Source organism: Meleagris gallopavo, chromosome 9, assembly GCF_905368555.1.
Source record: "Meleagris gallopavo chromosome 9, MGAL_WU_HG_1.1, whole genome shotgun sequence".
NCBI lineage: Eukaryota > Metazoa > Chordata > Aves > Galliformes > Phasianidae > Meleagris > Meleagris gallopavo.
Window position 1 is genome coordinate 9789239 of NC_139412.1, and position 15582 is coordinate 9804820.

At 41.8% G+C, this 15582-nt stretch overlaps 1 protein-coding gene across 2 annotated transcripts; it reads left to right on the top strand.

Moving 5' to 3' along the window:
* The first annotated feature begins 5304 nt into the window (after positions 1-5304).
* Positions 5305-14604, top strand: SLITRK4 (SLIT and NTRK like family member 4). 2 transcript variants are annotated; one of them, XM_085230563.1, is made up of 2 exons: positions 5305-5396; positions 7963-14604. In XM_085230563.1, the coding sequence occupies exon 2, from the start codon at positions 8013-8015 to the stop codon at positions 10524-10526; it is 2514 nt and encodes an 837-aa protein (XP_085086689.1). In that variant the 5' UTR covers positions 5305-5396; positions 7963-8012; the 3' UTR covers positions 10527-14604. The 2 variants fall into 2 exon arrangements, with proteins under 2 accessions (XP_085086689.1, XP_085086687.1); XM_085230561.1 differs by lacking the exon at positions 5305-5396 and adding an exon at positions 5646-5770.
* Positions 14605-15582: the final 978 nt, after the last annotated feature.

The following is a 15582-nucleotide window of genomic DNA, read 5'->3' on the forward strand; positions in this document are numbered from 1 at the left end:
GTCTCTTCCCTGATCATTTTGATGTTGGCAACACAATGTTTGTTGTTCAAAGCAAACCTCTCTTCTTTGGTTACTTGTTCAGCATTTATTCCCTGAAGCTTGTTTATATCAGACAAGCGTTGGTCTGTAATCATTAGGTTTAAGAAAATGTCACCACACAGTTAATGAAATAGATGCTCTCTGAAAGCTTCTGCTCTCTTGAAAGACCACAGTTTTACTTTCCTTTGCATCAGATGGTAATTGGAAAGCTAGAATATGCCTCTCTTTTAAAAAAAAACAATAATAAAAAGTCTGTCAGCTTATGAGCCTTCAGGCCTCATGGAGATCATCATGGAAATTAATAGAAAATGTTAAAGCAGAGGAAATTAGGGCAGCTGCAAAAGAAACCCCAGAAGCAAAAGGAGATTAAAGTAGAGCAACAAGCAAACTCATACAATATCTTAAGTTTGCTTCAGATATTTCTCCCCTAGTGTAACTTGTTCCCAAAACCAAGCAACAAGTATAATGCACTAGTTTATTCTGTAGATATATATTCCATTCTGCCACAATTGTCTTTTAGCTGCTGAGAAAAGGAACAGCTTGAAGAGAGTGATCCCAGTGAACAGTGACACTACAGTTAGCGAGTTGCTCTGCACTCATTCACTGCTGTACAATGTCACAGCTTGAAGCTCTCCATCCAGGCATCAGCACCAGCTTAAACTTCAACAAGAGCAAGGTTGTTTTTTTTTCACTCTAGATTAGATGACAATTACTTTCATTTGTCATACATTGAATGAATCTTGAATGAGAAAGTTCTTGAACTTTCTAAGACAAAAAATAAGAGACTTTTCTGCTTGCAGTTAACTGATAAGAGGATTATATGATCCATCTTCACTCATGTGAGAAGTTTGCAGAATTCCAGAAGTTGACACAGGATAGTCTCACTTGTGAGTAAAACTTGGGGCAGTGTGAATTAGAGTATTCCAAGTAAGTTATTCTATTAATGTCAAGTGACCTTAACCCATCCAAACCTGACCAGACGCCTAACAGGTATGGCGTTCATGTCATAAAATATATACCCCTTCTCCACTGTAATAGACAAGATAAGTTATTAGAAGCAACCAAAGAAACAAGCTGTATTGTCACACAATACATTTTCCCCCTTCTTTGAGCACCTTTTTCTTCCATCATTTCCAACCACAGTCAATTATTATTATTTTTTTTTACTTGATATTTCTCAACAGTACATGGCTTTAGTTGTACTATTGAGTTTAGTGGGAAATATGGAGTATTATTTCCCAATTCAGTATATTCAATAATATCAGTGTTATCTATTATGGAATCCTTATTGTGAATACATTACTTTTTCTGAGAAATCAGTTTACTGAGCAGTTTCTGCAGCAGAGTTGGGCAGGACAACAGCTGCTTCTACTTTTTATTCTTATAGGTTTTTTTTATTATGGAACAATATCTCAAATAAGTTCTGCACCCACTAGTTTTCCTTTCTTTTCTTTTGTTTTTTCTTTCTGATTTCACACTTTTCATTGTCTCAGGAGACAGAGGGATAGGCCAAGCTTGGTGGTAGCCTCCAACAGTGAGCTGGAGGTCAAACAATCCCTGCATAAATGAGCACAGAGAAAGGAAATAAGTAAATGTGTACTGATAGCATTGCATCGACATCTTGCAATTTAGTGAATAAATGCCTATTCACAGTGCCCTGGTGGTAAAATCTGGCAAGAGTGCTGTTATGGGGCTGGACATCCTCCCAGGCTGAGTTTACAAAAAGAATTAAACAGAAGACCCACTACCAGCGGCATGCCTACTTTTATCAAACTTTCAAGGAACTGACTCATTGCTAATGAGTAAGAAAAGACAGAATGGAAAATCCCTACCAATTCCTGCTGACAGGATGCATTTACGGCAGTGTTCTCCCAGGTGATGATTTCCTGGTGATCAGTTATTTGTTGCACATTGAAGAGGGCTCCCAGATGAACTAAAGTGAGTTAGGTGGAAATAATATGGAGCCAAGCAGAGACATGTATTTGACAGCATTTCTTCCACATTATTTAGCACAGTACTCTTTCACAGTGGTTCTGTCTTCAGTGTATTGCAGACTCACACTGTTTCCTATCATGCTGTACCTTTAAAAGGATGCACATGCAGAGACTCACTCCAGCACACACAGTTTTCAAGGATGCTCTCCCTCCCCCTCTTCTGACAGTCTGGCTAAATACACAGAAGACGAGGACAATGAATAGAGTTATCTCCTTTTTTTTCTCCTCAAAAGGCGACGTCCTATCAGTTGAATTTTAAGACATTTCTGTAGAGTCATTGTTGTACTTTGCTGTGTTGGGTGTTGTTTGCTGAGTGTGGTAGCTACCGATTTATCTGAGAGCAGAACCATGCTGTAGGATTGTAAAACAGAGATTGTTTAACTGCGGAAACTCCAGAAGCAGACAAATCTCACATTAACCTTTATTTTCCTGTTCAAAGAAGGCTTGCTCACAGCTGGCCAGCATGTAAGTCAGCACAGCAACAAGGAAGGCATGCTCCCTGGCTGGTCATGGAGATTGCTATTTCTTGTCTTGGTCTTCTGATTTCAATAGCCACAGGTGTCTGGACAATCAGTATCGCTCATTAGCTCAAACTAAATGGGGCCTAGCTCTTTTTTCATTCTCAGGATGACAACAGACAAAGAGAACAGAGAGAGAGCAGAGATGCGCCCTTTGGTGCCTGTAGAAAAAGCATTTAGGATGCCCTTGCAGCCATAGGCTGTATAAAGGTCGAACATAAGCACTTCTATCAAACAACCCACACATGCAGCCCATGTTCACATAATGTATCTTAAAATATACTGGCAAATCCCCTCAAGAATGAGTAAGATGTTTAGCTTGTTTCCCATCAGTTCATTTCTCAGAAAATTACCATAGACGAAATGAAGCAATTTATGGATGCACCCTCCTGAAGTGAATTCTTCTTTATGCACATCATCATCTTGGATCACAGCCTTCACTTTAAACTTGTGCTTATGTTATACTTTATCCTCACTGTGGTTTTGTTTGTTGTCCTGATGTTGTTCTGAGCCTAAATCTTAGTGAGTCTGACATGATGCAGGTTAGGACAAGTGGCCAAAATCACTTAAATAAGATTTGGAGGAGGAGTTAGTTATTTTTCATGACTACAAATAAGAAGTAAATATTAAAATATGACATACTAAAATCTGAACAATTAAATTCAGTTGTGTAACTAAGTTTTATTTTCAGATAAGTTCTACAACATCATAAACATGTCATTGCCAATAACCTCTTACAATAGAGACATCAAAAAATATTTAGTTACAGCACAATTTCAGTTCTCTTAGATGCTTACTCATTTCCTGCTTTACTTGGTTAAAATATGATCTACGAGGGCTGCTCCAAAAGTAATGCCTCTTATTTTAGTATGTTGGATCATGAGGTCAGAGGTGAATGTTGGTGATCTGGCAGTAGAGGTTGAACCTTCCCACCAACATCCCATGATGTTTTGTTGCTGTGTGACAGCATGGCAGCAGAGGGGCAGTCTGACAAAATGGTGTCTGACGTGGAAGTGTGTATGAAGCAAAGGGGTGGAACTGAATTCCTCCATGCGGAAAAAATAGTGCCCACTGACGTTCATTGACACTTGATGAAGGTTTATGGATACCAACAGTGGACATGAGCTCAGTGAGGCGGTGGGTGCTGCATTTCAGCAGTGGCATTACTGACAGCGGGTCATCCCTGCTGGTGCAGATTGTTATGAGCGTGGCATGCAGACTCTTGTTCATTACAGGTGAAAATGCACAGCTGATGGTGGTGACTGTGTTGAAAAAAAATGTTTTGTAGCTGAGAATTTGCTCTATGAAACAGTGCTATTGTTCTCTTTGTATCAATTATAGTTTACACGGAAATAATTAGGAGGCATTACTTTTGGAGTGACCTACATACTGTTGTGCTCCACGTTTGGTTTTTGATTCAGCTTGGAATGGCACTGGAAGTAGTGATGTGCCTCTGAGATTGTCTGTATGCTGTTTTATCTAGTAAATAAGCAAGGCAGTGGTTTAACTCCCAGCTTAATATTGCTGGTTAAAGAAAAGTGGACCTTCATCTTTACACCTGCCTGTGCCTGTGAAAATATAGCTATAGACCACACATTTTCCAAGGGGAGTTTTATGATAAACTTTTGCTCTCTATTTTGTAAGTCTACTCAAATAAAGAATTTGAGAAATTTAGCTTACACTATATGCAAATCCTTGTAAGTAATACACGCACTCCCTTTTATGTGAACAGTACTTTGTTAATGGCTCAAGAATTAAGGGAGTTTACATTTTAAACACTTCAATTTTTAATTGGCTGTATATTAATCACAGATCACTTTCACTTCTGTTGTGATATGCAAATTATTGATGTCTCAGATGTATTTGTTTTCAGGTAACAGTCTATCCGCATCATGCAAAGTAAAATTCTGCAATTATTTCAATTAGATGCAGCCAGCCTTCAGAGCAAGCTATGTATTTCATTTCTGCCAATGAAGAGAACAGTTGCTGCTTTCCACCCCTCATGTTTACTGTCCAGAACTACCGCTCACAGGCAGTATGAGGGCAATACATAAGCAGTTCTCTACCTGAATTACGTTCGCATTCACAGTGAAGGACAAACAGTTGAACTCCTCTTGTGAGATGTCATTTGGCCAACTGGTCCTTCTACCTGGGAAGGAGATGCCACCTTCTCTGGGGGTTTTAAAAGTCGTATTAGAAAACGTAAATAGGAGTTGCTAATTAGCAGAATGTGCTTTGCTCAAATGCCATAGCAGTAGAGGATTTTTACATCAGACTGCAGCTGTTACCTAAGCAGAAGCGGAATTCCACCTAGCCACAAAGAACGAGGCACACGAATAGCTGCGTTGTCTCAACACCGGATCGCTCGCGTCTCCTCACAGCGGTTTTGTTCCATAATTGCGATTCACATTAAATGCAGTAAATGTTACCATCCTGCCCACTCAGTTTCCACCTCTACTTTTGTTTCAAGGCGGGGGAGGGGGGCAGCCGCCTGAAAAGTCGGGGAGGGGCGCGGGGGGGTTCCTTTCCTTCCCTTCCCTTTCCTTCCTTTTCCCAGCCGCGGCGCGAACCCCGGACGGGGGCGGGATGGCCCCGTCGCGGTTGTGCCCGGGACCGCACTTGTAGCTGCGGCCGCCCCATGGCAGCCCCGCGGCGCCCGGCCCGGCAGCGGGGCCCCGCCGCTCTCACCGCCCCGGAGGGCACCTCCCGCCGCGCCGCTGCCTCGTGAGCTCCGCGGGGTTCTCTCCGGGAAAGGTAACGGCGGCGGAGCTCCTCCCAGCGTGCGGGAGCGGCTGCGGGATCGCTTCCTCGGAGCGGAGTCTCCTTCCTCTCCGAGCAGCGCTCGGTGCGTGCGTGTGTGTGTGTGCGCGGCGAAGGGGAGGGGGCTCTCTCTGCGTGCAAGGGGTGGGCGAGAGCAGTGCGATGGGAGCGGGCGCCTGTGTGCAGAGGGATCCTCTCCCCCTGTGCGTGCCGGGGACCGCGGTGTCGGGGCAGGGCTCGGCGGGGCGATTGCTGCATGCGGCTCAGCCCGCCGGGGTACCGCAGCGCCGGGCTTCGCCTCGTTCCTCGCTTCGGCACCCGACGCGACCAGGGGGGCACACCCGGGCGGGCTCCCGGCTGCCCCCGGCACTCGGTGCGTGCGCGGAGCTGCCGGAGAGGAGAGACTTCGCGGGGAGAGCGGCGGAGCGGAGCGGGGCCGCGGAGAGCCCGGCCGCCGAGGTAGGGAAGGTGCCGAGCTCGCCGCGGAGCGCCGCCGGGAGCATTGCCGGGGGCGGGCGGCAGCCCCGCTGGGCGTGAGTGCGGGCGGGGACGGAGCCGCGGAGGGGTTGCGTTTGTGTCGGCGTTTTAATAGCTCTGAATTATTCCGAACGTCTTGTTATTACTACTGTTATTTTAAAGTGGGGGAGAAGGGGCAAAGTCGAGGCGGCAGCGCTTCCTGCCGGACCCTCTCCGGTCGCTTCTTCTTGGAGCCCCGGGCCAGCGGCTCCGCGCAGCGCTGCCCGCTTCCCTTCCCTTCCGGCGGAGGGGCTGCGGCCGGGATAACCGCTGGAAGTGGGGATGGGCTGTGGGGACGGGATCTGTGCCGTGTGAATGCGCTGCGGACTGGACTTTGCAAAGGTGCGGAGAGAGGGTGGGGGAAGCGCGGCTGTACCTTGTTGCGAAGGGCTGGAAGGGACGAGGGCTGCGTCGCCGCGCTGTGCCCGTTCCAAGCCGGAGTGTGCGCGGTGTGTGAGCGCCCGGGTCTTTCTTGCGTTCCCCCGCCGGGAGGCAGAGGGCGATGGGGCGCCCGCGATAGAGGGGAGCCGGCAGTAGCCGAGCCGGCTCCGGCCATCGTGTTGCGGCAAAACATTGCGGTAGTGCCTGCACTCCTGGCCGGGCTCGCGACCCGCCGGCAGCGCCGCGCAGTGCCCCCGCTCGGCACAGGCCGGGCCCCGGGGCAGAGGAAGAGGAGGGGACCGACCGGAGCGTGGGCGAGGCAGGGATACGGAGAGGAGGATGGAGCGGAGGGGTGCGGACGTGGGGTTGCCTCCGGGCATGGAGCTGCCCCCGGCCGGGAGCCTGCGGGAATTAACAGCAGCTGCTCCGCGCCCTCTGCTCCCCGTGGTTCCTCTCCAGGGCCTCCTTGACCCCTTCAGCCGTCTTTTTCTTTCTCCCTTCCTTGCTCCCTCAGTTTTCTCCCTTCCTCTTGTCCTTTTTTTCTTCCCTTCCTTGCTCTCTTGTCCCTCTTCTGCCCTCCCCTCCAGGTTCCTCAGCGCATCCTCTCCCCCCTGTGGCTCCGATTTCCCTTCCTCTCTCTGACTCCTGCTTTCTCCACTTCCATCCTGGCTCCCTCCTTTCAACTCGGTGGCTTCCCACACCGGGAAGTGAGAGGGACAACAAGTTGGGCACTGGGGCAGTGGGGAAGGTGGGGGGAGCAGTACATCGATTATTGACTGATTTGTTAAAGGGAGTGGGGGAACTAGCTTCTGAAATGCTCTGGCTCCAGTTCTGTGTGGAAAAATGGCAGCTCAGCTGGATGGGCTGTATGTGAAGGCTTCTTGATAGCCACCTCTGTATCAGTGCAGGATGAGAGCAAATTACATAACGTTTTGCACGGAAAAAAAAAAAGTTCTTCTCAGGTTTCAGTAGTGTCAGACTGGTGAACTGCGACTTATACCCTGCGAATCGGGGTATTGTTATTTCGGGGGATGGGACTGAATGCTTTTGCATGCTTCTTCCATACCTGTGTGCTTCCATTGGTCCCCCTCGGCTGATCTTCTCATTTTCTGGATAGTTCATTGTATTTCTGTGATCAATTTCCTACTTATCTATTCAAACGAGGTATGCTGAGCAACAGAAGCATGGTGTGTGCATGTCTATGTATCTCTAGAGTGAATTTCACTATTGTAGTGATGATAGTCTGTATGGGTTGATGCTATAGATACCTACACTGAGTACTGGCATTGCTTTCTGTGCCTGCATCTTCATCTTTTCTATATTATGCTTTCCCAACTCAGATATTTGGGCACGCGTAACATCAGTGTTTGTGTTTAATATCCTTGAAATGCATGGCAACGTATGAGCAGTGCAGGATCGGCGAGAGTATATATGCATAAAATTGGAATCTCCTTTGGTTATTTCACTTTGTTAGTTATGCATGTTTGTCATGTAGGGCAGATAGGAATATTTGACAGACCATACAGTTATTTGTGTTTATCTACAGCAATTTACATTCTGTATTTGAAATTCTAGCTCTTGTGTGTTTGATTGTTGAAATCTTTCATGTTGTTCTAAATTCAGGGCTTGTAGTTTATCTAAAATCCTTGGCAGGTACAGTAGCTCAGTGGAATACAATTTTTAACCCAAGTGACTTTTTGGAACAGTGACAACTGAAAAACGTTTTCTCTTTTCTTTCCTTCTTTCTTCTCTAGATACTTTGTCTTTGTTCAGGAGCCTAAGGTTGCTTGCTGATCACAAGAAGATGTTTCTGTGGCTCTTTCTGGTTCTGTCATCTCCTGTTACTTCTACAACTGCAGATGCTGATATATCTGTGGAAATTTGCAATGTTTGCTCCTGTGTGTCGGTTGAGAATGTACTCTATGTCAATTGTGAGAAGGTTGCAGTCTACAGACCAAATCAGCTTAAGCCACCATGGTCTAATTTTTATCACCTCAACTTTCAAAACAACTTGCTAATTATTCTATATCCAAATACCTTTCTTAACTTTACACACGCAGTGTCTCTGCAGTTGGGTAATAATAAGCTGCAGAACATTGAGGGAGGGGCCTTTCTGGGTCTTAGTGCATTAAAACAGTTGCACTTGAACAACAATGAATTAAAGATTCTCCGAGCTGACACTTTCCTGGGCATAGAGAACTTGGAGTATCTCCAAGCTGACTACAATTTAATCAAGTTTATTGAACGGGGAGCCTTCAATAAGCTTCACAAGCTGAAAGTCCTGATCCTTAATGACAATCTGATTTCATTCCTTCCCGATAATATTTTTCGATTTGCTTCTCTAACCCATCTGGATATACGAGGGAATCGAATACAGAAGCTTCCATACATTGGAGTTCTGGAACACATTGGGCGAATTGTCGAATTGCAGCTGGAAGACAACCCCTGGAATTGTACTTGTGATTTGTTGCCTTTGAAAGCATGGCTGGAGAACATGCCCTATAATATCTATATTGGAGAAGCTATCTGTGAAACACCCAGTGACTTGTATGGAAGGCTGCTGAAAGAAACCAATAAGCAAGAGTTGTGCTCCATGGGGACAGGGAGTGATTTTGATGTACGCATTCTCCCTCCCTCTCAGCTGGAGCCTGGTTACAGCACTCCAAATGGTCACACCACTCAAACATCAGTGCACAGATTAGTCACAAAGCCACCGAAGACTACAAATCCTTCGAAGATCTCGGGGATAGTAGCAGGCAAAGCACTGTCTAATCGCAACCTCAGTCAAATTATATCCTATCAGACCAGGGTGCCTCCTTTAAGTCCCTGCCCGGTTCCTTGCGTTTGCAAAACACATCCTTCTGACTTGGGATTAAGTGTAAATTGTCAAGAAAGAAATATAGAGTCAATGGCTGAACTCCTACCAAAGCCATTAAATGCCAAGAAATTGCATGTAAATGGCAATTATATTAGGGATGTGGACACTATGGATTTTGTTGAATTTGAGGGGCTGGATTTACTCCATTTAGGCAGCAATCGGATTTCGGCGATCAGAGGAGAAGTTTTCCGCAACCTTACAAATTTACGGAGATTGTATCTCAATGGCAATCAGATAGAGCGCCTGAGCCCAGAAATGTTTGCTGGCCTCCACAACCTGCAATATCTATATTTGGAATACAATGTTATCAAAGAAATCTTAGCAGGCACCTTTGACTTGATGCCAAACTTGCAGTTGCTCTACCTGAACAACAACCTTCTGCGAAGCTTGCCAGCATACATTTTTGCCGGGGCACCACTTGCCAGACTGAATCTGAGGAACAATCATTTCATGTATTTACCTGTAAGTGGCGTTCTTGATCAGCTGAAATCCCTTACGCAAATTGATTTGGAAGGTAATCCATGGGACTGCACTTGTGATTTAGTTGCTTTGAAACTGTGGCTTGAAAAATTAAACGAAGGTATTGTGGTGAAGGAATTAAAGTGTGAAACACCTGTACAGTTTGCTAACATTGAACTTAAGTCTCTGAAAAATGAGATCCTCTGTCCTAAACTTTTAAACAAGCCATCTGCTCTGTTCACTAGTCCTGTGCCTGCTGTCTCTTTTACAACACCACTGGGACCGGTCAGGAGTCATCCTGGTGGCCCAGTTCCATTGTCCATCCTAATCTTAAGCATATTAGTTGTGCTTATTTTAACAGTGTTTGTTGCTTTTTGTCTTCTTGTTTTTGTGCTTCGGCGCAACAAGAAACCAGCTGTAAAGCATGAAGGGATTGGAAATCAAGAATGCAGTACTATGCAACTGCAGCTAAGAAAGCACGATCACAAGTCAAACAAAAAAGACGGATTAGGCGCAGAGGCCTTCATTCCTCAAACCATTGAGCAGATGAGCAAAAGTCATACCTGTGGCTTAAAGGAGTCTGAAACGGGCTTCACGTTTGCTGATCCACCAGGGCAAAAAGTCATTCTGAGAAATATGAATGACAAGGAGAAGGATTTATTGCATGCGGATTCCAGAAAAAGACTTAGCACAATCGATGAACTGGATGAGTTATTCCCTGGGAGGGATTCCAATGTATTTATTCAAAATTTTCTCGAAAGTAAGAAAGAGTACAACAGCATAGGGGTGAGTGGCTTTGAAATACGTTACCCAGAGAAACAGCAAGACAAAAAAAACAAGAAATCTCTAATAGGTGGTAATCATAGTAAAATTGTAGTAGAACAAAGGAAAAGTGAATATTTTGAACTAAAAGCTAAACTTCAAGGTTCTCCTGACTACCTACAAGTCCTTGAAGAACAAACAGCTTTGAATAAAATATAGGTCATGCAATCTAATTGCCTACAGAGGACATTTATTTAATGATGAAAGTGCCTTTTGTTGACTTCTAACTTCCAAATACTATATTATATTGGTAGGCATAGAGGCAGGTGTATCCGAGGGTGTCTGATTAACTGTAGCTGCGTATGATTTGTCAATTAGAGGAGAATTTCCTTAGTAGATTTTACTACATAAAGCTCATGCCCTGTGGAATCCTGTAGGGATACTGCAAACTCTATTGCCAAAGGGATGCTTTATACACGTTACACTGAATTTAACCTCAAGAGGCATATATGTTTTGTACCTTAAATGCAAAACCATCGTCTCCTTGTGATTTGTTAGAGCAAACACAAGAAACTTGGTACTGGTGTTCATACCTCAGCTGGGTCCTTCATCCTGCACGTGGATTTAAGTTGGTGGAACTGGAGTAATCCTTTTGTGGTGTTGTAATGGCACTGTTTAAAGATTATCTGAAAAGTAACAAGCATGCAAAGAGAGAACATTCGATAGTATGTGTAAATTGGTTACATTTATGGCCTGCATTTTGAAACCACTGGAATTATAATGTTAAATTGTGCAAATATTTGTTTAAAATATACCATGAATTACATACCTGTGAAATAAATTTGACCACTTGAAGCATACATGTCTATACATAACATTAAAAAAAAAAAAAAAAAAGGAAAGAAAACAGTTCAACTTGACTTCTGCGATATTTGTGGCATCTGAAGAAAATATTTGCTGTTTATGCAGAACCTGTTGTAAGACTCATCTCCAATTAAACCTAGAGTTCCTTCTCAGTTATGTGAATAACTTGCAACCCTAACGGGTTGTCCGAAATTGTCAAAATGCTTACTGTGTGAGCGTAGCAGAAATTATTTTTGTAACATAATTCATATTTATGAAATACTTTGTATACTAAATAGGAAAATATGTACTCCTTAATATGTATTTAATATGCCTGACTTGTTTTCCTGATCGCAATGCATTAATCATTCGATATAAATAAAAGCAGAACAATATACCAAACTGAAACCGGGGGATGTAATGTATAGAGTAATCCGGAATTAAGTGATCAGGTATCATAATAATAAAATTGTTCTGTACTATTCTTGTGAAATTAGCATATTATCTTATTTCAGATTTGGTACCAATGGTGCATTTTGAAATAGATTCATTAGTTTTTTAGTATTGTGTCTCAGGCAGTTATTTTGCCATCGGTTGTCTTGTTTTTCAGGGTTTTACAGCTTAATCTGAGTAGTTTTCACTACATGTATTTACAGGAATTCATGATAAAGGTAATATTTCCATTGTATATGCATACATTTTCTGTTCTTATCTGTCTGGCTTCTGTCAGTCAGAAAAAAAAAAAGATCAGAAGAATAAACAATATAGCAAATCACTTCTATTTAAAAACACGGTGTAAAATAAATATAGTGGTCTAAGCTCAGAGTATTGTGTATCTCATATCTAGAGAGTAAAACTTGCTTTTGTGAAAGCTGAATGTGAATAGCTAGGGAAGAAAGAGTATTCAGGAGAATGGAAAATCCCCACTTATCTCAGTAGTAGATGGTACCTTGAGATAAGGATTGAGATATATTGCTGAAGCATCGTACAGAAAATCTGCACTGTGAGATTAACAAAAGTTCCTTGACATGAACAGGAATTTTTCCATTCATTTCAAAGTACTTTGGATTAGGCTCTCTATCTCCTTTGCTTCCAGAACTCTTTTTTTTTTTATTTTTTTTTTTTTAATCCTCATCTACATTTTATAATCAATGCATAAATCAATCAAGATTACAAGAATGTAAATACTAATGTTTGTCATGAATGTGAAACGAGCAAATGTTACAGCAAGACCCAACAGTACCACTGTGGAAAAGGCTATGTCAGCTCTTTCTGTTAAAACTGCTAATTTCAGGGCTTTATGGCACTGCTGTAAAATTTTTATTCTGGAATGATACTTGGCAAACAGCCTGCAGTATATTTTTGCAAAGATTCCAAAAAAATGAAAAAAAAAAAAAAAAAAAAAAGAAGAAAAATATCCACATGGCTTCTTTATTCCAGAGAAAGCAAAACAAAAAGACATTCTACTTTCAGGCATTCGTTTCTGCTCTTGTAACTTAGAAAGAGGGTTATTTTATTATTTTATCCATGGTATGAAGTATATAAATGACTGGAGATAATAAAATGATAACAGATTAATGAATGGCTGGATTTCTTTCAAAAAGCTGCTGCTGTCCATGCACAATAATTCTTTCAAGCTGTCACAGGGATTTTCAGGTGATGGATACTATGCACATATGCACTTCTGGCATAAAAAGTTCTTAGTTGCCCAGTAACACAGTACATGGCCAACACTTGAAGGAGAATATTTGAGCTCATTGTGTTGAGATTTTGTGGATTAAGGACTTGGTAAAGATGCATTGCCTTGAAAGACCATACTGGCTCCATCGGCAGGCTGAGGATAATGGATCCTGGGACTGCTCTGCGCAGCGCTGCGCGCCTTGGAGGATGTGTCAGTGTTCACAGGGATTTGCAAAGCATGAGGCTTCTGACATGCTTCAGGGTATTGTCAGAGGTTGTAGTGTCCCATACTCTTCTGTTGAATCAGATGTAAAAATATGAAAAGTAGCAGATTTGCTAGTACTCTGAAATGATGTAAACCTGATACATTTATCAGCATGGCCCTGACTTAAAAGAATACTTAACAAATTCCTAAGATAAGTCAATTAAGTTAATATTTCCTCTCTCTCTCTCTCTCTCTCTCTCTCTCTCTCTTTTTTTTTTTTTTTTCCTACCTATGGTCTTCTGGTTCACTAAAACAGGAAGAACTGAGCCATTGTGCTGTACCATTACATTGGGTCAGATTCTCCTACCCTTTGAGGTCCCAATCTGGTAAAGCCTTTAAACGTAACTTAAATCATGTATGGAGTTGTTATTCTTGAGCTGATAATGTAGCACCTGCCCAAGAGTGGGGCTTGCGTAGGTGGAATTGTGTTGTTGACTTCTAAGAGAGCTGGTGCAGAAGTGTTGTGTATAATGCATAGATCCCCGCTGTCTAACTGCAAGCTGGTGGTTGCTCTTTGTCCTCAAGTTGTCCATTGACCATTCTGGGATTATGCAGCTGAATGTGGGTTCACCAGCATAAAGATTGCACAATCTGGACCTTCCTGTTGAAATTGTCCCTGGTTGTTTTACATTTGTGGTGCAATACGTAGGTATAATACTGTGAGTAAAGAATGCAGAAGTTGGCAAAACACTATATTTCTGTGACACTGTTACTTTGAATGACAACCTTATTATCAGTTTATTTCCTCCATGTTTTGAAACAGTGTACGCGTCTGTACAGCAGTTTTAGTGTAACATCCATTCAAATCTACAGTGAGTCGTTCTGGGAAAGTGGCTCTTTGGATGTGGCTTAACAGATGTTTGTTAAATCAGTTTGAGTGGCCATGATTGTAAAATGGCTGTTAAGACCCATAGACATAAACTAAATCAGTGGTGGTGTTAACATAACCTATTGTGTTCATTGTATTATAAAGAAGTTTACATTTTTAAACAAAATCAATAAAGCGTGATCATTTCCTTGAAAAAAAAAATCGTGCAATTTTATCAGAAAGCAACTACTATGGTACAAGGGTGTGAGGCCGTTTTGTGAGTTACATTTTGCATTTAGTGTTCAAGATTGACAGCGGTATAGAAGTCTAGTATAATAACATCTTTTTAAAAATGATTTTTATTTGAAAAAAGCCATAATGACATTATAAATGATAAAAGGCATGGCCTCTTGAAATAATGTTAAGAAATGTGTCAGAATCAACAGATCCCATTCAGAACTTGATGGTAGTATAATGTCTATTATATCTTTTGCATGATTTGTATATTGATATTGTATGAAATGAACACAGTGAGGGTTTTTTTGTTTGTTTTGTTTTTGTTGTTGTTGGGTATTTTTGTTTGCTTGTTTTGTGGGTTGATTTCTTTACTGGTTGCATCCAAAGAGTTGGGTAGGAAATATCAAAAGAATGTATTTATAATCACTCTATTTTCAAATAAAATAATAAAAAAAGAAACATAATTGGTTTTATCCTGCTTCAGTCATTATTATCCTAGATTAGTTAATAAAAGTCTAGTCCAGTGTGAAACAGAAAACTGTAGGTTATGATTTTTGCTTGCCTTCTGCAATGTCAAAACATCAGCCAGCATTTACTTAGAATTTTTATGAAATATTAATAAAATTGTTTGGTACCAAAATGGTGTTTCTGAAACTAGACTTTCTTACATGCCTGTAATATTCTCTTTCAAAACATTTGTATATTGGAGAAAGAGAATCTATCATGTAGTTAAACATACACATTTTCTAACTACTTGGGATAGTTTATTATTTTTTTCTACTGTCCTAACCAAATCCTGGTTGCTTTTGTAGTATGTATAGTATCTCAGAAAACAGTTGTTTGCTTTAGTAACATGAGCAGTATTTATTTTTTGTTTGGGTTCTGAGATCTTCAACACGGAAATGCTCAGACAATCTCATAATGCCTTGATTCTACACCCTTCTCATTAACCATTTTGAATAAAAGGAAGAAAATTTATTTATCTTTAATTCTTTACCTATAAGAAAAAAGAAAAACTATCTGTATACTATTTAAATTGATTAGGTTATTATTATTTTTTTTTCAATAAAATTTGAAAAGCCATCTTCTGGCAGTTTAACTTCCAAATTTTGATTTTATAGTAAAAATGTTTAGCAAAGTCTAGTAAAATCTTAGTGGGAGAGGAGAATATGTTTCTAATTACGTTTTACTCATCCTTATGTATTCTGATTGGTGTTGTGTTGAAGACTAATAGTAGGAATGCTAATACTCAGGGAAAAGCTCCTCTCAGAAATGCACTGTGTAAACATATATTAGTATGTAAGCATGCAAATAGAAATCAGACTAACTCAGCAATCTTCAGTGGAATCAAATCAGCTTCACTCTGGTGAAGACTAAAGTGGAAATTTACTGTACTATGTGAGGAGCTGATCCTTATGGCAATGAAATGAAAACCAAACTAT